The sequence below is a fragment of the Theobroma cacao genome, chromosome 9, assembly GCF_000208745.1.
Source record: "Theobroma cacao cultivar B97-61/B2 chromosome 9, Criollo_cocoa_genome_V2, whole genome shotgun sequence".
Lineage (NCBI taxonomy): Eukaryota > Viridiplantae > Streptophyta > Magnoliopsida > Malvales > Malvaceae > Theobroma > Theobroma cacao.
Window position 1 is genome coordinate 2719933 of NC_030858.1, and position 23876 is coordinate 2743808.

Below are 23876 nucleotides of genomic sequence, written 5' to 3' on the forward strand. Positions count from 1 at the left end.
TTCTATTATACCGTTTTTATACTTCTAACACCCCACATTTCAAGGACCCCGTCCTTGAAGCTAACCTATGTTCACACACACATGTTTTCCATGGACTTCTTTTGATCATGACCGTTGATCGATTCTTAATGTTCTTGATTTGTTGATGTGGGCTATTTTGGGGTGCTTGTTAGGTCTAGATTGCACCATTTGAAAGTTAGATAAAAGTAAGTTATGGGGTGATTTCAAGTGTGTTTGATTGTCTAATTGATTTTTGATCAAATTAATCATGTGATCAGTTTTTTGAGTCAATAACAACAAAAATCATTAAAGTCATAATTGAATTAGACTTAGAGAATCATGTTAATGCTAACGATTGCATATTTAATGTTTTTAACACTTGTTATTGATTTTGATAATATGTTACAATTTATATATAAAAAAAATCGTAACTATTCGATATTATTTCATTTTATTTAATTATAAATTAAATAAAAAGTACTTAATGACAAAATCGAATAATTTTAATCGAAAATTTTGCTTATTAAATTTGTAGTAAATATTAAGTGTATTCATAAAATACTTTAAGTTATTGTCTCGTTCTCATACTTACTTGTCATTTTAAGTGACATTCACTATAAATGCGATGTTGATGTTTTTAGGATTAGTATTGTCATGAATACAACTACAATGCACAAACTCCTTGTTAAATTGGATATATGAAAATACACTTTGATGCATGAAAATGGATTATCTTATTGGTTTACGATGAAATTAATCATTTGATTGGTTTTGTGATTAGATAACAATAAAGATTATAATAATTACTATCAAATTAGAATTAAAGGGTCATGTCAATGCCGATAATTGCATGTTTAGCTTTTATAACAGTTGTTATTGATTTCGATCATGTGTTACAATTCTTAAGAAATAAAAAGACAAAAAAGATTATACGTATCTAATATTATTTAACTCTATGCAATTATAAATTAAATAAAAAAATACTTACAGACAAAACAAATGATTTTAACCAAAAAACTTACCTATTAAATCTATAACAAATATTAAATATGTTCATGAAATGCTTTGAGTTATTGTCTCATTTTTCTATTGACTTCCCCTAAGTGCATGCACTCTATAGGTGGTGTTGATGTTTGGGAATAAGCATATAGCAAGTAGACATGCAGAACAAATTGAATAACGAGAAGCACGTTGAGAATGCTGAGGCGAGTGCACATTCGGATGGATGCAGCTACAATGCACGGAATCCTTGCTGAGCCGCGTACGTATGACAATAGACAATGCATGTATGTATGCACATGGTAACGAGCGGCTTGTGACTAGTTTTTTGAATTGACTTTCACCTTTCATGTCCTTTTTAATTAATAAAAAAATGACTTGGTTTATATACGCCAGCTAAGATGTCAGCCAATTCCCTTAATTATCGTTTTCTAATGAGGAGTTCAAAAGAAATTGAAAATGATTAAGACAAAAGCTCCTTAATCCTCATACCCCCCCCATTAAATGCACATAGTACAAAATTCGGAGTTAATTATTAATTTTAGCTTAATCTAACAATCTATCCACGAAGGCTGATTAAGTTATTATAGTCCTACTACTAGTAATTCAAAGTAAAATAAGTAATCATTTTTTTTAAATATTTGAATAAACATCACCTATATTTTTTATAATTTTATTTTTTTTCCACACGACATGTTGTAATTTTTTTCTCACTTATTATTTTATAATATATTTTTTAATTAGCATCTTGTGAATAATTTTTATTTTCACGAGGATTAGACTTTTAATTTTACTCAATAAAATTACTAAAATATTATCAATTCAAATTTAACCTATTTGTTTACATTTAAAAATACTTTTTACAATTTTATTAAGCAAAATTAACAACTTAATCTCTTATGAAAACAAAAATTATCAATAAATTGAAAAAGAAACCATAAAGAATCATGTGAGGAAAGTTGAAGCTATAAGGAGTGTAGATAGAGTTTTACCTAAAATTTGTTATAATTAATATAATATATTTCTTGATTTTTAATGAAAATAATGTATTTTAAAATATAGATTTAACTAACCTTATTCATTAACCAAAGAGTTTATAATAAAATAAATTTAGAAATTATCAAAGATTAACGGTGTAGGAGCAGATGTCAACATTGTTGATTCTCTTGTATTTTTTTATTTTTTGGGAAGCTTAATAACTACCAAAAGTAAATGGAAGGTACATATGTTAGCTCATGGAACAGTCCGTTCGTGCATCCCATCAACTACTTGCATACTTCTTTATTTTATTATTATTTTTTTCTTTCAGAAAAACGGTTGAGGAACTGTTAAATAAATTATTTTTGTGATAAAGACCCATTGACCTATGAACTGCTGATAGCTTAGCCAAAACAATTCAATTTAATATTCATATATAAATTATTCTATAAATAAAATAAAAAAAGAGGCCACGTTGGAATTGTGGGTTTGAGAAATAAGAAGCAAAAATAGGGGCCGTTGTAGATATTGACTTGAGAAGGAAGTTGGGTAACAATGGCATGTGCCTCCACTGGTTCGTCTCATGTTTGTATTAGCTCATGTATCGGGCAGAGCCAATCAAAGTCACAGTCTTATTTAAGAATGTAACAGAAAAAAGAGAATATTCCAACAAAAGTGGAGATTCCGTCCAACCTTCAGTTTCTCTGTCTAGGTTAGAGTCTGAATACGAGATATTATTATTATTATTTTAAATTTATATTATCTACAATTTTGTTTTAGGAATTGAGTTGTTTATTTTATTTAATTAATCAACTGATTTTAGGGAAATTTTTCTTCATCGTGCATGTTATAAAAGTAAAACATGCTGCTCGAATTAAGATGTTCGAATTCCTCAAATTATTGCACAAGTTCTGCCTGTTTGCACGATGCAATGCATTACACCTAATGCCTAACTTTACGAGTTATCAACTGCTTGGTTTTAAATATTGTTGTAATCTCCTGACTTAAAGATGTGATTTGGTTGTTCAAATTTTGAAGGAACGGCAAATTATTGGTACAATATTTTAAGAAATTTTAAATAAAATTTTATTTTTAATCAAATTTTATAATTTTATTTTAAATTAAATAAAGTTTTATTTCGACAAGTGTTGATGTGATGTTAATGTATAGGATGAAAAATTTTATATGACAATGTCAGTATAATATATAAGCATGTCATATCACTTTTTACTGACATATGTATATAATGATAAGTATTATTTTTACTAATATAGTTTTAAAAAAATTTATTTGATATAAAATAAAAATATAAAAATTTAATTAAAAATAATAAAAAAATTTAAAATATTTTAAAATAATTTACAGATTATTTTTGATCAGTAACATACTAGAAACAAATAAAAAAAGTTTCAAAATTTGTATTTTTTTTCATTTTAGTTCATTTTTGCTGAGTCAAAAACCGAGTAGGGCTAAATTATTACTAAAAAAAAAAGAAGAAGGAAAGACCCAATAACAAGAAAAGAAAGAGATAAGCATTTATGATTTATCCAAATTATAGCTCATCTTCTGGGGCAATTTCCTGAAACGAAGAAAAGAACAGAAACAATGTATTTGGAGGACATGGAGAATAGCCAATTGAACTCAAACACCCACCCTCGACAAAATCCTCTTTAGAATCCCACGGAATTGATGGTAGCTTTGCAGATTCTGGAACGGGAACCTTTTTCTTGGTGGTACAATTCTTGCATAGTGGATAAGCTTTTGCCACAAACAGGGAAGAATTGACCAAGACTGTAACACTTGAACACGTGTCTGGTAAAAACTAGGTTACTCCAACCACATTTAGTTCCATAGTTGAGGCAAAATTTGCTTTGTTGGGTTTAAACTAGAAATGAACTAAAAACAAGAGCATTGGTCCTCTTTGTTTTCTATATCTTTGTTGGCAACAGATTTTGAACTGTTGCTTGATAAGGAATTACTTAAATCAATGGAAACTCATGATTGCCAAAGGTGACAATCTGCTTTATGTAGAAGGTTGAGGTCTGACTTAAATCTTTAACCAAATCTTATAAGCATTCTGTTTATGTTTATCCATTAAAAAGGTCGTGAATGTTGCAGCCAAAAAGGGGCGCTAGAGGGGCTGGCAAGTCCCTCAAGTGGTAATGTTGTTAAACAGTGACCGGATCGGCTGGCAAGAACCTAACAGAGCAGACTAGCAGTGACATTGACTGTGCCATTAATATCTGCCACAGGACAGCAGACAGAGCTGGCAATGAACTGAGTTGGAGAAAGAGCCAACTGGAATTTTGACTCAGGAATTCGGCCTGTTTAAGGAAATGGGTAATCTTCTTTTTGCTGAACTTTATTCACTCCATTGAGAAAATCAAAATTCTAGTTTTCATCTAATAAAGAAAAGGACTGAGGAATATGTAAATGCCAAGTTGCCAACAATCAGAACCCTTGGAAAAAAAAAAAGTACTCCCATTCCAACAAGATATGGTGTCTAATTATATCGCCCAGCCATCACTTTTTTAAGACCCCATTTTAGATATGTTTGCACATGACAAAGCTATACTATCTTTGACCAGAAGAGAAGAGAATGTTTAACACTTTGATACTAATTTTATTTTATTTTTTTCCATCATTAACATTGCTCATTCACTTTGCCTTTGGATGCAGTAGTCTTTATTTGCAAGGTCATTCTTGTAAATATGAAGATTATTATTTTATGCATCAATCACACATGCAAGGTTTTACACTCATCACATACCCAATTACTCAAAAACTACTATATGTTCTCTGAATAATTCAATATTGCGGTTCCTAGAAATCAAAAGGCAGTATTGATTTCCTTTGTTCAAAGTTGAATGGGTAGATGGTAAGTGTCTGAACTCAACTTGGGGGAGCTCTTAAACTCTGCTGTTGATGTAGTTTTCCTGTTTTGATTAGGCAAGTGCTGGTGTACTTCTTGTTGCTTTTAATCAGATGAGAGAATGATTTCTTTGGAATCGAATTGAGGTTCTACTGCCTAGAGGGATACAGAGTAGAGCAATGACAATTACAGCATTTGAGTTGCAATTAGCAACAATTTTGTTATTAATGCAGCTGATTATAAGTGCATCAAGCAAATGAAAGTCACAGCTGTAGCTGAGAATATGCAAATGGTGGATAATTTATCTACATAAGCGAGAGGATGTTGGTTTTTTTCTTTTCTTTCATGGACAAGGAGATGCTGGCTCCAGCTTCCATCTTTGTGAAGATGTCTCAGATCAAGGGCTACAGAGTTAAGGACTAGGCATTGGCTGCAGCCTCCTCTTCAACCATCTGTGTTACTGGGAGAAGGGTACAGATGACATTGCGATCACCGTATACATTGTCAACACGTCCTGATACAGCAATGCAAAGAGTTGTCAGTATAACTAAGGAGGCTAAGAATAAACATGTAGATTCATGCTCATCATAGCGCTTCGATATTGTGATGGCCAAACTCAGCGCAGATCAATGTAATATTGTAAATGTTACTAAAAAATGATTTAAAAGCAAATCCATTACACAACCGAGTTCATCAGTGTCCCTTAAAAGTTTTAAGAACTACAAGTAACTTTTATCCGTATAAGATCAATCTATAGTTCAGTGGTCAGTTTATATTTTGAAAATCAATGTAGTAGTGAATTTAAAGACCATGAATGATGATGAGAATATCGAAGAAAGCAACAATATAAGTTTTTTCCTGCAAAAGGGAAAAACTAATAATGAAGGCAACCAAGTTTGAAGAACAAGTACAGTGTTCACACCTGTAGTCGGCCAGAACTTAGCAGTACGAAGCCAGGAAGCAGGGAAGGCAGCATATTCCCGAGAGTATGGCTTTGTCCATGCATCTCCCATGAGCAAAGATGGTGGATGAGGAGCTCCCTGCATGTACACATTTTAGACAGTTACTCCAAAAAGCTCATGAAGAAAATCTATGCTTGCAGCAGTACAGTTACCAACATAAAAATATATAGGTCATTGCTTATTGTTATCTAAAAAAAAAAGGGAAAAAATATGGTGAGGAGACAAGCCATTTCACCTTCAGAACATTGTTGTGGATATCAGCCTTTCCATTCTCAATCTGAGCAATTTCTTCCCTAATGGAGATAAGAGCATCACAGAACCTATCCAGCTCTGCCTGCAAAATAAAATGAATATGGACGTGAGTGAGAGAGAGAGAGGAGGAATATCAAACGTTGGTAGACAGAAAGATACTTGGTAAATCATACCTTGCTTTCACTTTCAGTGGGTTCAATCATGAGTGTGCCTGGAACAGGCCATGACATTGTAGGACCATGGAATCCATAGTCCATAAGACGTTTTGCAACATCTTCAGGCTCTATTCCAGCAGTATTCTGGAGGAATGGTGGTTTGCAATCAGTCATGGAAACAAACAGAAGACTAAGAGAAGAATGCTAAAAATCTGAATACTACAATTACCTTAAAGGCTCTCAAGTCCACAATGAATTCATGAGCAACTGTTCCATTGACACCACGGAAAAGAACAGGGTAGTGGTTCTGAAAACCCAAATCAATTACCAAAAGAGAAAAATGAGAAAGTTGAAATTATCAAAATCTTGAATAGGAGCAATAATTCATAACCTCAAGCTTGTAATTATTACTGTTTTTTTACTATAATTATTACTCTTTGTTTATATAATTATAACATAAATCAAAAGAAATATACATGATCCTCAATAAGACAGCTGAAAGGTTAAAACTTTTGACATTCAATTAGGAGGTCACAAGTTCAAATCGTGGGAGGTCGGAATTTATGAGATGGAATTCGGCTAGCTCTTGCTGTAAAGCCCAAGGCACAATAGGTCCTATTATATATAAAAAAAAGTTAAAGCATAAATGAGAAATATCACACTTAAAGCTCATTTCATTAGCTAAAATGGTACATTAGAGGGCATGCCTTTTCATGAAGATCTACATGCATTTTTAATTTCTACAGATTATAAGCACAAAGATTCAAGGAAAAAGGAAGGTACCTCCAAGCGTTTTGCCATGTAGTTTGCATTCAAAATAGCTATCTTTGAAGCCTCAGTTAGTCCCTTGGACCCCATCATGGCGATGTAAGTGTATGATATTGGCAAGATCAGTGCAGAGCCCCAAGGTGCAGCAGAAATGGTACCGAGAGGGCTTGACTTGTCAGGTGCTGGGATTCCACCAGTAGATACCTACAGTGTAATTGCAAAGTAATCGACACTGGATGCAAAAGATCATGCAGCAGAAGAATCCACCGCTAAATGCCATTCACAATGTGATGTCAGTGGTTAATGGTAATCACTAAAAGCAATTGCCAACATGTAAATGATATGCTCAGAATTTCTGGCTCAGATATGTTTATAGGGATCTGATAAGACTACTGCTAATTAGCAAATCCCAAAGAAAAGATACAGAAATGAAATCCAGTCCAAACCAACTTTAGGGTACAATTCTTTCACAGGGATGCTAAAAGATTCATAAGATGAACATGAAAAAGCTAAACAAGTTTGTGCATATACATGCATATGTATGTATCAGGGAATGCATACCACAGGATGTGAAGGCAGAAATGGTGCCAAATGCTTCTTGACACCAATAGGTCCCATGCCAGGTCCACCACCTCCATGTGGAATGCAGAATGTTTTGTGGAGATTTAGATGGCAAACATCAGCTCCAATAAAACCTGGGCTTGTCAAACCCACCTGTAAGGACCAAAAAGTTCAAGAATTAAATGAGAAGATTTCATAACATGCTTGAGAAAAAGGGGAAAAAAAACACACATGAAACGTTTAGACCAAAGTAAATTGAAAGATATATGCTGGAAATATCATTGAGATGTCCTCTTTTTGTCATAAATTTATGGTGATAAATTTATACAAACTCAGTTTCAAAGATATAATTCAAACAGAATTGATGGCAAAGTAGATAAATAAGGTGAAAAGCAGGAGAAGATTCTTAATTCCAACCTAATAACAGAAAACTCAGGTCTAGCTTGATTTTTGTTTCATAACAAATACTCCTATTTATTGCACTGTTTCCAAGCTTGCAAATTATGTATCTGCAGGTTTAAATCTTGATAAATGTCTCTAACTCTAGAAATTAATTTCCTTCCAATCCACCCTTCTATCCAAAGAAATGCCACGAGAATTAAAGAAAATCAAAGCTTGGTTTGTATCATTTTTAGGATATCGCGTCAGTATATGAAATGATAAAAATGTCAAACTAAGGAAAAACAGACCTGGGCATTCATGTTAGCCCCGTCCATGTACACTTGACCTCCATTGTCATGAATTATTTTACAGATCTCATCGATCCCTTCTTCATACACTCCATGGGTTGAAGGATAAGTGACCTGAAATTGAAATAAAAATTGACAAAAAATTGGATTTGCATGAGCAATTTCCTGGCCCTTAAACAGAATCGATAGCAGTGAATGCAATCATTCATACCATAAGAGCTGACAGCTTGTCCTTGTTAGCTTCAGAAGCTTTCCGTAATTCTTCAATATTGATGTTACCCTTGGAATCAGTTCCAACAGCAACAATTTTCATTCCACACATAGCAGCACTAGCAGGATTTGTCCCATGTGCTGAAACTGGTATGATACACACATTCCGGTGATGGTCTCCTCTTGACTGCAGGATTCGTTCCAAGTATGTGTCAGCAAAATCAATAGAAGCATTACATAAGTACAAGGATTTTCCTTCTTTTAGTAAAGAGGATTATAAAGCAGTTATGAAGCTGTTTAGTGTCACCTTACCTTATGATATGCACGGATAGCCATTAGTCCAGCATACTCGCCAGCAGCACCAGCATTAGGTTGCAAAGAGAAAGAGTCAAACCCGGTGATGGTACATAATAGGTCACCCAAATCGGTGAACATTTCCTAATAGAATAGAAAACCATAATTTGTCAATAAATTAAAGATCTAAATTTACTCCTGATTGCATGAAAAGAAAAAGCATAAGGAAGTTCTAGGTGAAGAGAAATCTGCGACTGAGCACCTGATAACCCTGAGCCTGCTCAGTAGGGGCAAAAGGATGGATGTCAGTGAATCCAGGCCATGTCACGGGCATCATTTCAGCTGTTGCATTCAATTTCATCGTACAAGATCCCAATGGAATCATACTGTGACACAATGAGAGATCCTTTGACTGCAACCTGTGAATATATCGAAGCAACTCATGTTCTGTGTGATACCTGAAAAGAAAACAACTAAAAGTGAGAGTGGCACATTTGTTTATAAGCTTAACTAGTTCATATTTTCAGGAAAGTGTTATACGTGTTAAATATTGGGTGGGTGAGATATGGACTTTGTCTTAATAGTCCAGAAGGAATTGCATTCTCAACCTCTGGTGCAAGAGATGCAGCAGTGAATGAGACCTGAAAGTTTAGACAGAGATGGTCCATAGTCAGAAGGCAAAACAATATAAGAGTGAACATTATCAATATGGAAAAGATTAATAGGACTCACTGGTTTGCCACCAGAAAATACTTTGAAAAGCTTGTCCACATCTTCCAAGGTAGTTGTTTCATCAAATGAAACAGTGATCTGAAAGTTAACCAAACTCCAGTAATCTCACCATATATAAAAATATTTGACCAAATAATACCACAGATAGAATCAGACTCACGGTTTTGGCATCTACAACCCGCAAATTAATCTCACTATTGCAAGCAGCATCAGCAATTGCATGGGCATCAGCACATGTAACCTTCACAGTATCAAAGAAGGGAAGCCCTTGGACTTCCACGGTGCCAAGTTTTTTCAGTCCCAAAGCAAATGCTCCAGCAAGACCATGGACACGTTGGGCAATAGTTTTTAGGCCCTCAGGTCCATGATAAACAGCATACATAGCGGCCATGTTGGCTAGTAATGCCTAGATAAGACAAGATATCAAATCAAACAAAGCAAAGACAATTAGTTCAAATACTAAGGACCTGTTCTGTTAGTTTAGAAAAAGAGAAATATGTACTGCTAACATAATCCTGACAATAAGTCTGAGCCCATCTAAAAACTTTTAATACTTAAAAAATTCCGGAGTTTTCTAAACCTCTGCAGAAGTAGTTCCTAAAGGAAAATACAAAATTAATCAGATCAACAATGAATCTCTTACTTGAGCTGTGCAGATGTTACTAGTAGCTTTGTCCCTGCGAATATGTTGCTCCCTGGTTTGCATTGCCATACGCAAAGCAGGCTTCCCTGAAGAATCAACACTAACACCGATAATTCGCCCTGGCATCAACCTCTTATACTCTTGGGAAGTAGCCAAAAATGCAGCATGAGGACCACCATACCCCATCGGCACCCCAAACCTCTGTGCTGAGCCAACAACAATGTCTGCTCCCAGTTCACCTGGGGGCTTCAGCATTGTCAATGCCAACAAATCAGTTGCCATGACAACCTTAACACCGTTAGCATGAGCGTTTTTAACAAACTCTCCATAGTCCAAAATCTCACCCTCGGTACCAGGATACTGAACCAAAACCCCACAAACATCACCAGAGCTGTAATTGATATCCTTAAGATCTGCAGTAACCACTTTAAGATCAAAACCATCAGCTCTGGTCTTACAAATATCTATTGTCTGGGGGTGACAATTATTAGCAATAATAAAAGTCTTTTTCTTTCCTTTCAGTATATTATTACACATGGCCATTGCCTCGGCAGCAGCAGTTCCCTCATCAAGCAGTGAAGCATTCGACATAGGCAATCCAGTAAGATCCGAAATCATAGTTTGGAAATTAAGCAAAGACTCAAGACGCCCTTGAGATACCTCAGCCTGATAAGGAGTATATTGAGTGTACCAAGCTGGATTCTCCATTATATTCCTCAAAATCACAGGGGGAACATAAGTGTTATAATAACCCATTCCAATAAAAGACTTAAAAATCTTATTCTTTGATGCCAAATTTTGCATGTGTTCAATCATTTGGCTCTCAGTTAACCCCCCATCAAACTTAGAAAATTTCATGGAATCAATACGTATAGCTTTAGGCACAGTTGCATCAATAAGTGAATCAAGGTTATCAAACCCACACGACTGAGCCATTTTGATCTGCTCTTCAGGGGTTGCAGAGTTATGGCGGCGGGGAAAAGTATCACTTGATTTCAATGCCTCAACAGAAATAGATCGAATTTGTGACCCAACACCAAAACCAGCATTGTTTGACACATTTCTAGCCCCTAACAAATCTGATCTGCTATAACTCTTAGAACCAAATGGTGACAGTGAAGACACATACCTTGACGGTGTGTACAAAACAGGTGATCTGGAGCTGATTTCACCATTGCGTGATTGCTTGGCTGCATTAACCAAACGTTTCAGGATTGCCCTGTTAGCCACCCTCCTTGCACGCTCCATGAATGTACACAAAAGGAGGTTTTTTTTTGGGGTTCTAGTAACGAAAATACAAAAAGAAACTTGGGTTGGTGAGAAAAAAGAGGCTTTGTTTCATGAAGTGAGTGAGAGGCGAGGTGGGTTGGTGGAAGCGGAAGTGTAATTTGTCTATATATAAAAAGTTTATATAAGGTTGTGCTTAAATAAATGACTATCTCAAATTATAAAAATTTTTATTTTTATTTTTATGAGAAAAAATTAAAGAATTTTGTTTACAAGGTATGGTGGTGGAGTGGGGAGTGGTGGGTGGTGAGTGACTCTACACCTATGGAGAAAAAGACAGATATTTTTGGGATATAATATATCAGAGTCTGCAAAAAAACATCACAAATCTCCTAAAGAAAATGAATGGAAGCAATTGCAGGAAAACAGATTGAGATTCAATGGATCACAATTCATTTCACCCTCTCTTCTCCAACAAAACCCAGAAAAAAAAATAAAAATTGACCCTTGTTTGAATGAAGCTGGGAGATTCTGTGTTGGCAGAATCTCTTTCACAATCTCACAATCCAGCTTATCCCTCACCCTCCACCTCACATCTGTTAAATACACTTAAGGTTAATATGGTTTACAAGCCTTTCCAGCAAATGAATCTCTCTTAGATTTTTATTTACTTTGTATATTTTGGACCACGTGGCAATTCCCAGTCTGAATATCTGAATGTGAAATTTAACTGATATATATTTTTTAATTATTTTTGTGGGAATTTTTTGGTTTGCTGGTTTAGCTGGGACCCAGAGATTGGGTGGGAGGGTATATCTGGGAAATGAAGTTATGGGATCAACCTTGGCGTTGGAATGTTGTCTGTGGCTTACGTTGTACGTTGGAACTGCTAGGAGTCAGAGTTCCGGCTTTCCTTGCTCCAATTTGGACCCTTCGATTGAAATCGCACGGTTGCCATTTTGTTTATACCTTGAATACCATTACTTAAATTTTTAAATAAAATAATGGGGGGTCAAAGCACAAAACTATTGCTTCTAAGTTTTAAAACATAGCTCCTTGGGCCCAGTTTTATTTTTTAATTCTTAATTTTATATATCGAGATACTACTTCGCTAAATATCCAACTAACCCAGAACTCCATTTCAATGAGATTTCTCTATTGTTAAGATAATTATATAAATTATTTAATTAAAATTATTATACAATTTTATTATCTAGGTAGACGATTATATATAATTAGAATTATAATACAATAATACTAGTTCGTTAAAGTTAGATTAGCTTTATACATACATATTCTATAATACATATAGTATCACAACAACGGGGGTTGTTGGTTTTTGCAGGTCAAAAAGCTAAGCGAAACAGGTTCAAAGTCTTCAGAAACTCAAACATGTCACTTTTTACTTTCCTGTGAGAAGGGAAAGTGTTGGAGTGCAGACCTCCTTAGCAGCATTTTCGCCATTTATTTGGTACCCATCTTTGGCTTATTAAATATCCCAATCTGTCGTGGTTGCATGGAGATTTCAGAAAGAGGGAGAAGCGAGAATGAAGGAGTCGAAGAGATGCTAAAAAAGAAAGTAAAAAAAAACAGAGGTGCTAATGGAAAATTGATTGACAGGTACAGGGCCTCCTGGCTGGGAGGCTAAGCTAAGCTAAGCATACAGATAGAGCTTTTACCTAACACCCATGAAAGCACATGCTGTAGGGACCCGTGGGGAAATAAATACTCCCCTGTCCTGGTGGAGTATCTTCGAATTGAACAGGAAGGTTGGGGAAATGTAAGGCTCTGGAAACTTAATTCCATGGTTTTCATTTTACCAATGACACAATCAAATTCCAAGCAGTCTTAACCTTTTTCTTTGTTCTGTTTGAATGGAAGCAGATTAGCGCCATGAATCTGGGTTTTATTTTCTCGATCATTGATTTCTTTTCCAAGAGAGCCAGACAATGATGCTGTGAATATTCCAATATCCCATGATTCAGTGCATTTATGCTCTGGGATTTCTTGGAATTAATTATCCAATCAGTATCTCTGATTTTGGTTTTTTTTTCCCTGTTGCAGGAGCCTAAGGTTGATCCAAGTGGACCTTCAGGCCTTGGTTTCTAGGCACTAGTTGAAGGGTAACGGTCGTAGAAAGAAGGCCATCAAACTTACAGATGCTTTCACATATTACGATGGGGCTCTTTTTTCTTCATTTGCCACCATATTTATTAGTAGTTGCTTAACCTTTTTTCCTTCACACGTCATTTTCTTACCTTGCAAATAATATATGTAATTGGGTCGAAAGAGAAGATAATGCCTTTTTTTTTTAAGACTATTTAGTAATGTTGCTTTGCTTGGATCAAAATTTTAAACAATTTTGATTGATTAAAACACGATAGACATGTGAAAAGAGTCTCCATGGTCCGTATACACAGATGACTGGTCTGGTTCAGACCAAAAATTGACATGATGAATGGCATGAGGATGAGATACCTATTGAAAAAGAGACAAGTGCTTTTGTCCACCCGTGACCTATCATTTCATAATTTTCCCAACCCAATGTTAGTAGCAGTAACAGCAGGGTTTTATCAACTCCATCACATGGGGCTAGCTAGGAGAGGATCCTTCATCTTACAATCATTACTGTGTATGCTCAAGCCTTTAATTTCTTTTTTTATTTTTTATTTTCTTGCGGTATGTATTCAAGCCAGTTAATTGGTTTTGAAGGTTATACCAATAAAATAAAAGTTCTTTCCATTGCTTTACAATGTTTTGCCAAAAACAGAAAAAACCTTGAAATCAATTTCTAATATAGACATGAACACAATTTACTTAAAAAGATTTTAATGAGACATAACAACTACTCCATTAACAATTTTGGAATATATATATTGATAATGAATCAAATTTTATATATAAAATTCGGAAGAAATGCATGCCTTATATGGGAATGAAATTGGATGTAATTAAGTTTAATTAAGATTTTTTCCCATGCTATTATTAATAAAATCTTTTTTTTTTGCTTGAAAGGAACTTTTAACAAGCAGTAAAATCCAATGAAAAAAAAAAACATTAAAATCCAATCTCACTTTTCAACTTACTCTTTGATCTAAAGATTACTAATTGCTAGCTGCTTCAAGTTAGCAACATATTTAATACAATTAACATCCTTTTAGGGAGATTTTTCAATATTATTTCTTCCTTAGACTCCAACAAGAGCAAGATCATCTATACAGTAAAACCTGGAATTAGTGATTAATGTTGACATGTATTGGCAAACTATGGGAAATTAAACAGCTAGTAAATTTTAGAATGTTATTAATGTTTTCATTATTTCTAGATAAACTGGCTATAATGAAGCAAACCCCTTTTTTTTTCTTTTTCTTTGGGTTTTGCTACACATATTGGATCATTCTTTTCTCTCCCTTAGTCACACACAAAAACAACTACTACTAGTTCCTTCATAAAAGCAACAAAACTTATTGGGGGGGTGGGGGGGGAAGGGAATTCAACTGTGAACAAGGCCACAAGATAGCTCCATTAGGAGGATTGCGGCATCTTCCACATCCTGAGGAAACACACGCTGCAAAGCTGAGTTCTTACTCAGACTCAAAGCAAACTCCTTGAAGCAAAGCTTCTTTTGGCTTTGAGGGGAATAATATGGAGGCTTGACCTGTTTCTTGCATTGCGCAACATGGCTCGTACGCGATTTCTTTTCCTTGTGGATGTGTACCTTAATCTTCATAGATGATGCATCTGCTGCTGCAGCTGCACCATTTTCAGCCGCCGCCGCCGCTGCTGCTTCCATGGCTCGCCTTGCCTTCCTTTGCCGAATCCCACAAGCGTTGCAAAGAGACTGCACACGTTTCACCTTTCAAACTTAGTACAAAAAGACTACTAACATACACTACTTTATTTAGATTATAAGGGTATGGGGTATAGACAACTAGGAAATTACAATATAACTTAATTACCTTGGGGCCTCGAGGGCCACTTCTCCAAAGAGGAGTTGTGGTTGTGTTGCAGTCGGAGCAGACTCTAACGGTGTTATTGGCTTTACTGAAAGAATTGGTTTCATCGCTATCATGCACCGGATATTGGAGCCTCTGTGTAAATTTCGGTGGTTTATCATCTACTCCACTGCAATTGGAGTTCATCATTTTCTTCATTAGCCTCACCTTGGAGGACATCCACTTTACTGATGATCCGTTACCACTTGCACTTTCACAATCCCCATCCTCTTTTCTACTGAAGGATAAATTATAGCCATTGGCTGTGCTTTGATCCACCGCAGATTGAAGTGAAGATGATGAGCTTGCTTGTTGATCAATTGATCCCTCATGAGTCATAAACTGATTGCCCTATATATATTTATGATGGAAGATAAGATGATTAAACATTCACATCCACATAAAATACATCTAGGTATCATTTTACTATATATACCGAAATATTAAGAAGAAGTAGGTAATCAAGATATTGAAACCTATAGGAGTCTATGTTGTTTTTGATGGAAGAAGAGGAAATTAAGAGATCAAGAGAGAGATCAAAAGATATTTTGTTTCTAGCCAAGAGTACTATTTTCTAACTGAATTACTAAAATCTTACAATTTTTTAACATTGTTGAAGTACAATTGAATAATATATCAATACTTGAGCCAAAGGTGATTAAAAGATGTGGCTATATATATAAATTAGCTTGTGATCATGAGCAAATATTCAAGAAACTAACTAGAAAAGAGTGATTGGGTAACCTGGGATCACAAAAATAAGAACATCGCAACATGAGATCAAACCAGCAGGAACATGAATTTACTTAGATGTACCAAACGAAACTTAATAGAAAAGAAGTCAAATGAGGGTTCTTGCCTTGTGATCATGGGGTTTTGATTCTTCAGGTTTAGTCACTGTTTGATCTTGATGAGAAGCAGTATTACTGTTGAGGAAAGTGGAAGCAGACAGAGAAGTAGCAGCTTGTTGGGGTGAAAGAAAAAGCTGGAGATGTTGCTCCTCTTTTAGCTTCACAAGGGGAAAAGGAAGGGGTGGTGGATTCAGATACACCGGCGTCATGGCAATAGAGAAAGAAAGAGAGAGAAGATATTAAGATCGTAGAATTGTAGCTAGCTAGCTGCGTTGTCCAGTAAAGGGACCAATATATAAATGGGATAGGGCAAAGTGCCTAATTAATACTGTTGAAGGGGTCTTACAAAGGAGGAAGGGTAATTAAAGAAGGGGGCAAGGAGAGGCCTGAGAGGCATTCACGTGACCTCATGTCACCCAAACAAAACAAGATAAACAAGACAAATTGAAAGGGGGTGTAGAATGCTACTACTCAACCCCAGTATGACAAAACCCTATCTGCTCTTTGCCCGTCAAAACCATTTCAAAAAATTTATATATATATACTCTCTCTCTCTCTCACACACACACACACACACACAGAGTACTATATAAGTGATAAATATCAACCGATAGACATTGCTCTTATTATAAAGCATTTGCTTTTGTTGCCCTCCACGCCCACATGCCAGTATTTGTCCTCAATGTTATTGCCCAAAAACTCATTAATGTCTTCCAATTGCAAGCTGTTCTACACTGATGCACCACCCATGTATATCCCATCATCAAGTGAAGCCGATGAAGTTTTAGTTTTCACACATGAGTATCTGAGCTAGCTGTAGCAATTTAACTTTACCCAAAAATCTTACTGCGACTAGTTCCGTTGGACGTGCAAACATAAATAAGATCCCTGTTTTTAGTTATAGAATCCCTTGCATATGAGCAAATTAATAATATTGAAAATGAAATCGTGGTAATAGGTTATTCAACTTTAATTCATCTTCGAAAATTCCCTATAAAAGACTAATGAATTAACCCCCCTTCACCTCCCCCCCGCCCCCCAAAAAAAAAAGCATTAATTTCTTTTTCGTTTCAAATTAATCTCTTATAACCATCTGAAAAGACAAAAAAAAAAAGAAAAAAAGAAAAGGATTATATGCATGTGTCTGGGATCTCGAGCTCTGCAAAGTGCAGAGATTACCAGTGAAAGAGAAGATATGTACAATTCAATAACAAATTAAGATTACCTCCATTTAGATCAGTCATGACCATTTTGTTTCTTTATAGATATATGCTGCACAAGTAAGTAGTATTAAATTTGCTTATCAGCGGAGCAGTGAAGAGATGATTATCAGATGAATGTCAAGCCTTTTACTAGTTTGTCTTTGGGATTATTAAGTAGTCTTGTTAATAAAGAATAATGCAACAGTACAAACCTGTAAAGAAATAAATGCAGTTTGGGAGGATTTGGGAAGGAATAATTTGAGAGGATTTTCCAGATATGAAGAGATAGGTTGTAGATTTGCATGGGAGCATCTTCTGCTCAAAGTCTTGCCAAAAAGCCATCATATGCTTTGTGCAGGCTAGCGACAGTGGCTACCCTTTAGTCCCCACACCTTCTGCCAAATTGATCCTCCATTCTTCATCTTTCAATTTCCTTCTACCACCCTCCGTTTTAACTTATTCCACTCTTAACTGTCTCCCTTTTATCCTCTTCACTGATCTGTCATTTGATGCTCAAGTATCAGGGGCAGTTGTGCACCAGAACAATGGTAACCTATTACAAGTTTGCTTTGTCTGAGACCAAAAGTTCAACACAATCCGAAAATAGTATATAAAATTATTAAACTAAAGCTTCTTTTGGAAACCCAAAGTTCTTTATGTCTTCCATCTTCAAGCTAGCTAGCTGCTCACGTTAGAAAGCAATGATTACATGAATCTGCAGATCCAAGACAATCTGTTTTCTACCCCTTATATATACTTTGGTCCTCACACAACATTTCGCTTTCTTGTCCCATATCGCCTCCCTTTTGTTGTATGTTTATTAAATTTAATTTATGTATTCCCTATATTGATATATATACGTACATATTTAATATGTTTTATATAAACATCGTATTGTAAGAAAATTAACATCTCAAAAATTTACACAACATCTCACAAAAATTTTATAAAATTCGTATTTAACTCAAACTACCAACGTATATAAAACATATCCGATTTATCAACACCGAATTTAGTAAAAAAATCAACAACTGCATTAATCTCATGCATGAAAGGTATGTACGAAAACAGCTTCACCGATACTCTTCCACAAGCGGTGGATAGTTAGCATCTCAAAAAACAGATACTAAAACTACAAAATTCATAAAAAAAAAAAAAATCTAAAGATAATTAGTTCAAGCATTTTAACGTTAAAATTAAGGGGAATGTGATCAATGGCGATAGACTGAGATCCATGAAATCAAATAATTGAAGTCAGTTCCATTATGTATTCATGAAAACCAAACAAACAACACCTATACAATAATTTTGAAAGAAAAAGACAAGATTGTGTTCTTTCAACTTGAAGGTACCTCCGACAAGCAAGTGAATCGTCAAAGGGTTTCTGGCGTTGGCACCACTCGATTTGTTTCACGTCAAGTCATCTCAACATATTAGCGTATGAAGGTGTCTTTGGGTGAGACAGACAAAATATGAGTGATTTTGAGGATCTCCCAGACTAATCTCGACATGTAACAGATTCAATGGTCCAAAGACATGCTACGTAGAGTGTTGTGAATCACTCCCTATGTATGCATCGATGTCTGAAAGCAGATAACTATTACAAATGCGATGATAATAGTAGGAGTATATATATATATATATATAGACAGAATTTGATGATTCATCATGATTGGCTTCGCTTGATTAGGGGGTCCTGCCGCCGTGGCATTTCGGCTACGCGACATTTTCCTCACTAGTACAAGACCCCATATTCCCCCCGCTCGCCATTCATAAAATTTATATTTAAATATAAACATATATAAATGCATTTATTTTTAAAAGAGTAAAAGTTTAAAGATGAAATCTATTTTAAAGATGTTAATGGGCATTGTATTATCTAACTCCATTAAGTAAGATTAGGGTATGTTTTATAATTATATTTGGAAAATTATTACTCGTTTTGGATTCGAGTAGTATTTATATGGTGATTTTAGAGTATCCATTATCCGAACTTGATTATAAATAACGATTTATTAAATTTTAATTTCATGTATATATATTTTTGTTTATAAATTTTTTAAAATTAATATAATACTTATTAAAATTTATTAATTATTTTAAATATGATTTTAAACTTTAATTTATTTTTTATGAACTAACTTTAATATACATAAAAACTTAATTTAAATTTATTTTATTTGAGTATTTAACTGGACTAGTATTTAATTAACGGATAGTGTCTAAGATATTAAGGTAAGGGTTTGAGTAGCAATTTAATAATTTAATTGAACATTTATAAAGCTCAAGTACCTTATAAAATGATAAAATTCAAATTAAAATATTTAAAAAATAAGGAATACCCTATTTATGGACATCCCACATCCAAAACTTGATAAAGCTAACACAAACCAGAAAATCTTTCGTAAGTAATATGCTTTAGGGCCATTTTAGTAATTCAACAGCTTTGCCCATTGGGCATCAAGAAGAGCATTTTTTATTAGAATTGGGCCGCCCACAAAAGTAACAATCCGCACTATCTGGTTCTATCCTACTGTTCTAGATTCATCATTGTGGGCTGTAGGACTATAACACTCCGAAGCCGGAAAAGTCAACCCATTTCCATTTATAACTACGTTGGAAGCAATGGCCAGTGCCTTGGTTCAAGCTCGATTGTTGCCAAAAGTAACGAGCACGTTCGATTAGCTAGGTCGAAAAGTTCGGTCGTTTTGAACCCGAGGTCCAACCTTGGAATATAGGAATGGCGACCTATGAGAATAATGGTTGCAAGGGCTAATTAAGACGTGGAGGTTTCTTATTATAGAAGCCTAAACCTGAGAACCACTGAACCCAAAAGGGTAGTGGAGATTGATCATGGTCCTCAACCTAGAGGCAGCAACGGCAGACGATGGTGGACCAAAGTCTCCAAATTCAGCAATTTAGATAGAGGTTTGCAGCAGTAAGTTGCGTTGTCAAACCACTGAAGCTTTCCCTTTCTTATTTTTATTTTTTAATCTTTTTTTTTTTTGTATATAACCCGTAGGTTCACCCAATTGATTATTGTGGGTTGGGTTGTCATGTTTTCCAGCTTATTCTTTTCCGGTGAGGACTAAGCAAGATTAATGATACGAGCAACAAATGCATGCCGTCATTATGGATTTGAGTAACTTTTTTTGGTTGGTTGTTGATTTCTCTTTGAATCTTTTTGCCCAAAGTCTCTTTTGATTGTGTTAGAATAAGCAGGCAGGTAATTATCGACCAAGCAATCACGTACGAATTATTAAGCAATGAAGAAGAGAAGTTTTCAACATACTCCGTGACCGAAACAAGATGTATTCGTTAGCTTGTATCTATAGCCAGCAAAGTCCATCGTCTAAAAGGCCTAAATGGCAACAATAATTGACAAAGTGCAGTAATATCCAATGTTTTTAAGCTGTTCAATTCACTGCTTGAAAACCAACCATGGCTTTTGTTATAGCCCCATATGGTTTATCAACTTTCATGGTGCAAGAGGCAAAAGGCAAAGGGTTCCATCTGTTAAGTAGTTGACTGGGTGATGTGCACACATCTTCTTAGGCAGGAAATTAGGTGGATGGGTCTAGAAATGACCAAAAGAACTAGGCATTGGGGGAGGTTCAGCAGTAAATTTCTCGGGGGCTTTGCTCCAGCAATAATTTCAGTTACCAGAATTATAGACAAAGCAATGCAAGTTTCGTATACATTTCTGGAGTTGCTGCCATTGCAAGCATACTATTTCTTTCGTCCATTTCAGGAACAATTCTCATCTGTAACTATTTCATGACAAGAAGTTGTACAATAAGTTTTGGAAGTAATAGCATTGTGTCCTTTGATAAGGCTTGAATACAATAAATGTTGAAATGTACGTTATAGTCTTGTAACTGATGTAACTCATAAAGTAATTGCAAGATTGTCGAAGGATGGAAAAACACATTTTACCCATAGTGATGATTAGTCTGTTCTTTACCATATTCCTTGGCTACTGTTGAATTAATATCTATAGTCAAAATAAGCTTTAATTGTATCATCTCTCTGTCTTGGCACCTTTTGCCAATATGATGCAAAAATGCCTAAGCAGCATCTCGGAGGTAAAGCTACATATATATCCTCCCCACCCCTCCTTTGTCTTCTCCCATTTTTTTTTTCTTGTTGGAATGCTTTTACTGGGTAAAATGAACAATGAAGAAGATCATTTCCTTCTTTCCCAAGACTATTTCCGAATGACCCCTTGTTAAGAAATAAGACTTGATCTTGAACTTGTACAATTAGGTTATTATCCATTTAAATTATGCAAAAGGAACTTTGGGAACTTTTAATTTCTTCTCCATTTTTTTTTAATTTTTAAAATTTGAAGTAAATAAGTTACTTCAACCCCTGATCGACAATCTGTAAATGTGCAGTTTCTCTACTCATCTTATCGTGGGAAGCTTATATTTTAAATAGCACAAGATAGAAGTGATCGATGCTCGAACTCAAAATCTCTTAATATTGAGGCAAACGAATTAACGAATTGAATTATCTTCTGTGTAAACTTCTTACTGTGGAGACAAATTGATTGAACCAACTGCTAGTTGGTGTTTCATTCTCCTCCCTTGCAATAAGTGTTCAAAGTGTCTAAAACCGCTAGAATCAAGAATGATTCTCTGCCCTGAAATTGATGCAATAAGTGCTCTCATCAAGTGTTTGTTTCTGATCATTTATATACGAAGCGTCGAATGACTATCACATGATATATCTGATTATCTGATGACATCCTTGGTTGGAACGCATTACAAAGCTTTTGCCTTTCTGTGGGGACTAAATGTCTTGATCAAATCGCTATAACGCACACCCCCACAAAACAAGCATTCGTAGACTTACAGTCTTTTTGAGCTGAACCGTACCCACCTTTCTAAAACATGAAGGTTGAGGAGAAGACTCGATACATTCCACACATACTCACAAAGAACGATACATTTAATCTCATATTATTTCCAATGATTCACCCGAAATAGTCATCAGATTGTACGATTCCTGAAAGCAACATCATGATTGACCATGCCGTGAGCCCTAACACTACTAGCCACTTGCGGCACTTTAAAACAAGGCAATCGGGTGCCCAAATTTAAGCACAAAAATAAAGAAAGACTAGTTATTCTTAAGTTGGTAAGTCAGTATGATACTTTTCACATATCATTGATTAGGTTTTATTGTTTTTGGGTTCAATGTTTACTTGGATTGATGAGATGAGATGAGATAAACTCGAAGTTCGAGGTGAGTCCAGCATTGCTAGAATTCATGCAAGAAAGAATAAAAGTAAAAAAAGGAGTATATTGGTTTCCTATTGTTGTTTAGCAAGCATCCATTCAAAGCCTTATGACAGATGGAACCAATGCACAAAAGGGAAACTAGAAAAAAAGGAGAGAAAAGACAAGAAAGAAATCAAGAGAAAAGAAAATGTGACTGGTTGCTTCTGGTTCTGGAGTACTCTGCACAAGTGTGAGAGGATACCAAAACTACCATGAGAGAAAAGGAAAAAGGTAAGTACAAAAACTCTAAACCCCCCACCCCCCACATAGACACAGAATTACCTTTCCTATGGCCACTGTACCTACACCATAAGAGTGCTCTCTCCCCCTTAATACTCTGTACGGTAAACTTCATGATGGGACTCAAGATCATCAATCATCCCAATCTCAGCTTTCAGGTCAGGTCCACTCCTCGAGTTCCAGTGGACCCCACCCTAGAACTCTTGCCAGCCATTGATCATCACCAACCTCTCCTTCATCACAGCCCTCCATTTTTGCTTGTCCCAAACCCTGTACTCCTCCTCCTACTACATTACCGTCATTGTCGTCAAACCCCAACCCCATCCCAATCCCCATCCCCATCCCCATCCCCGTCCCCATTAGCCATAACTCATTCTCCAGTGGCCCGTTTCGGGTCTCCGGCAACCCTACCTTCACGTCAGGGAAGTTACCAGCGGGTCCCACGAACTCAATGCCAGCCATCACCGTGGATGCCGAGTCAGACATTGAAGCCCCACAGCTCTCACTCTTGACGTCGCTAACAGCAAAGAACGGCGGAGGTGATAAATGAAACTGCGATGAAGACGATGATGACGGTGACGTCAAAGTTGCCGTTGGTGGTGAAGTGTTGTAAGGAGAGCTTTGTATCTCTCTGTAAAGCTCTTGCATTATCTCCTCTAGTTTCTCTTCTCTGACCAAACCCTCATTGGAGAACTCGCTTTCGTCGTCTGAATCGGACAACAAGACGTTTAACTTCCCAGCAATATCGCCGTAAAGCTCAGTCTCCGGCGACTTCGACCCTTCTTCTCCTAGCATCATCATCTTTTTTAGTTGAGAGTTGAAGAGAGTACAGGAGAAGAGAGAGTAACGCGTATTATTATAAAGAGGAAAAAGGGAGAGTGAGAGTGACACGTTGGCAAAGGGAAGTGGTGATGCCACGTAGGATGGTAGGTGTAAGGTAGGTGACGTGGCGGGCAACAGT

At 35.7% G+C, this 23876-nt stretch overlaps 2 protein-coding genes across 3 annotated transcripts; both read right to left on the reverse strand.

Annotated features, from left to right (window-relative positions):
- Nucleotides 4964-11534, reverse strand: LOC18588058 (glycine dehydrogenase (decarboxylating), mitochondrial). 2 transcript variants are annotated; one of them, XM_007012218.2, is made up of 15 exons: nucleotides 10116-11518; nucleotides 9633-9878; nucleotides 9473-9550; nucleotides 9281-9381; nucleotides 9003-9198; nucleotides 8759-8884; nucleotides 8448-8633; nucleotides 8237-8350; nucleotides 7548-7700; nucleotides 7002-7190; nucleotides 6448-6525; nucleotides 6237-6362; nucleotides 6047-6145; nucleotides 5772-5889; nucleotides 4964-5363 (listed from the first exon to the last, which is right to left on the reverse strand). In XM_007012218.2, exons 1-15 carry the CDS (start codon nucleotides 11361-11363, stop codon nucleotides 5269-5271), a joined length of 3153 nt encoding a protein of 1050 aa, XP_007012280.2. In that variant the 5' UTR covers nucleotides 11364-11518; the 3' UTR covers nucleotides 4964-5268. The 2 variants fall into 2 exon arrangements, 1 of the variants encoding a protein (XP_007012280.2); XR_001929503.1 differs by lacking the exon at nucleotides 4964-5363 and having other exon boundaries at nucleotides 5837-5889; nucleotides 7002-7255; nucleotides 10116-11534.
- LOC18588059 (putative GATA transcription factor 22) lies at nucleotides 14612-16651 on the reverse strand. The gene is made up of 3 exons (XM_018126545.1): nucleotides 16197-16651; nucleotides 15302-15688; nucleotides 14612-15183 (listed from the first exon to the last, which is right to left on the reverse strand). Exons 1-3 carry the CDS (start codon nucleotides 16395-16397, stop codon nucleotides 14836-14838), a joined length of 936 nt encoding a protein of 311 aa, XP_017982034.1. The 5' UTR covers nucleotides 16398-16651; the 3' UTR covers nucleotides 14612-14835.

What these genes read in the sequence shown, in the direction of transcription:
- LOC18588058 (XM_007012218.2), bottom strand. Translation starts at nt 11,363, where the DNA reads ATGGAGCGTGCAAGGAGGGTGGCTAACAGGGCAATCCTGAAACGTTTG. An exon ending in AGCAGGCTCAGGGTTATCAG is followed by an intron (nt 8,885 to 9,002) that starts GTGCTCAGTCGC and finishes CTATTCTATTAG; the next exon opens with GAAATGTTCACCGATTTGGG. An exon ending in TAAGTTCTGGCCGACTACAG is followed by an intron (nt 5,364 to 5,771) that starts GTGTGAACACTG and finishes TTGCTGTATCAG; the next exon opens with GACGTGTTGACAATGTATAC.
- LOC18588059 (XM_018126545.1), bottom strand. Translation starts at nt 16,397, where the DNA reads ATGACGCCGGTGTATCTGAATCCACCACCCCTTCCTTTTCCCCTTGTG. An exon ending in CAAAACCCCATGATCACAAG is followed by an intron (nt 15,689 to 16,196) that starts GCAAGAACCCTC and finishes AAATATATATAG; the next exon opens with GGCAATCAGTTTATGACTCA. An exon ending in GTGGCCCTCGAGGCCCCAAG is followed by an intron (nt 15,184 to 15,301) that starts GTAATTAAGTTA and finishes AAACGTGTGCAG; the next exon opens with TCTCTTTGCAACGCTTGTGG.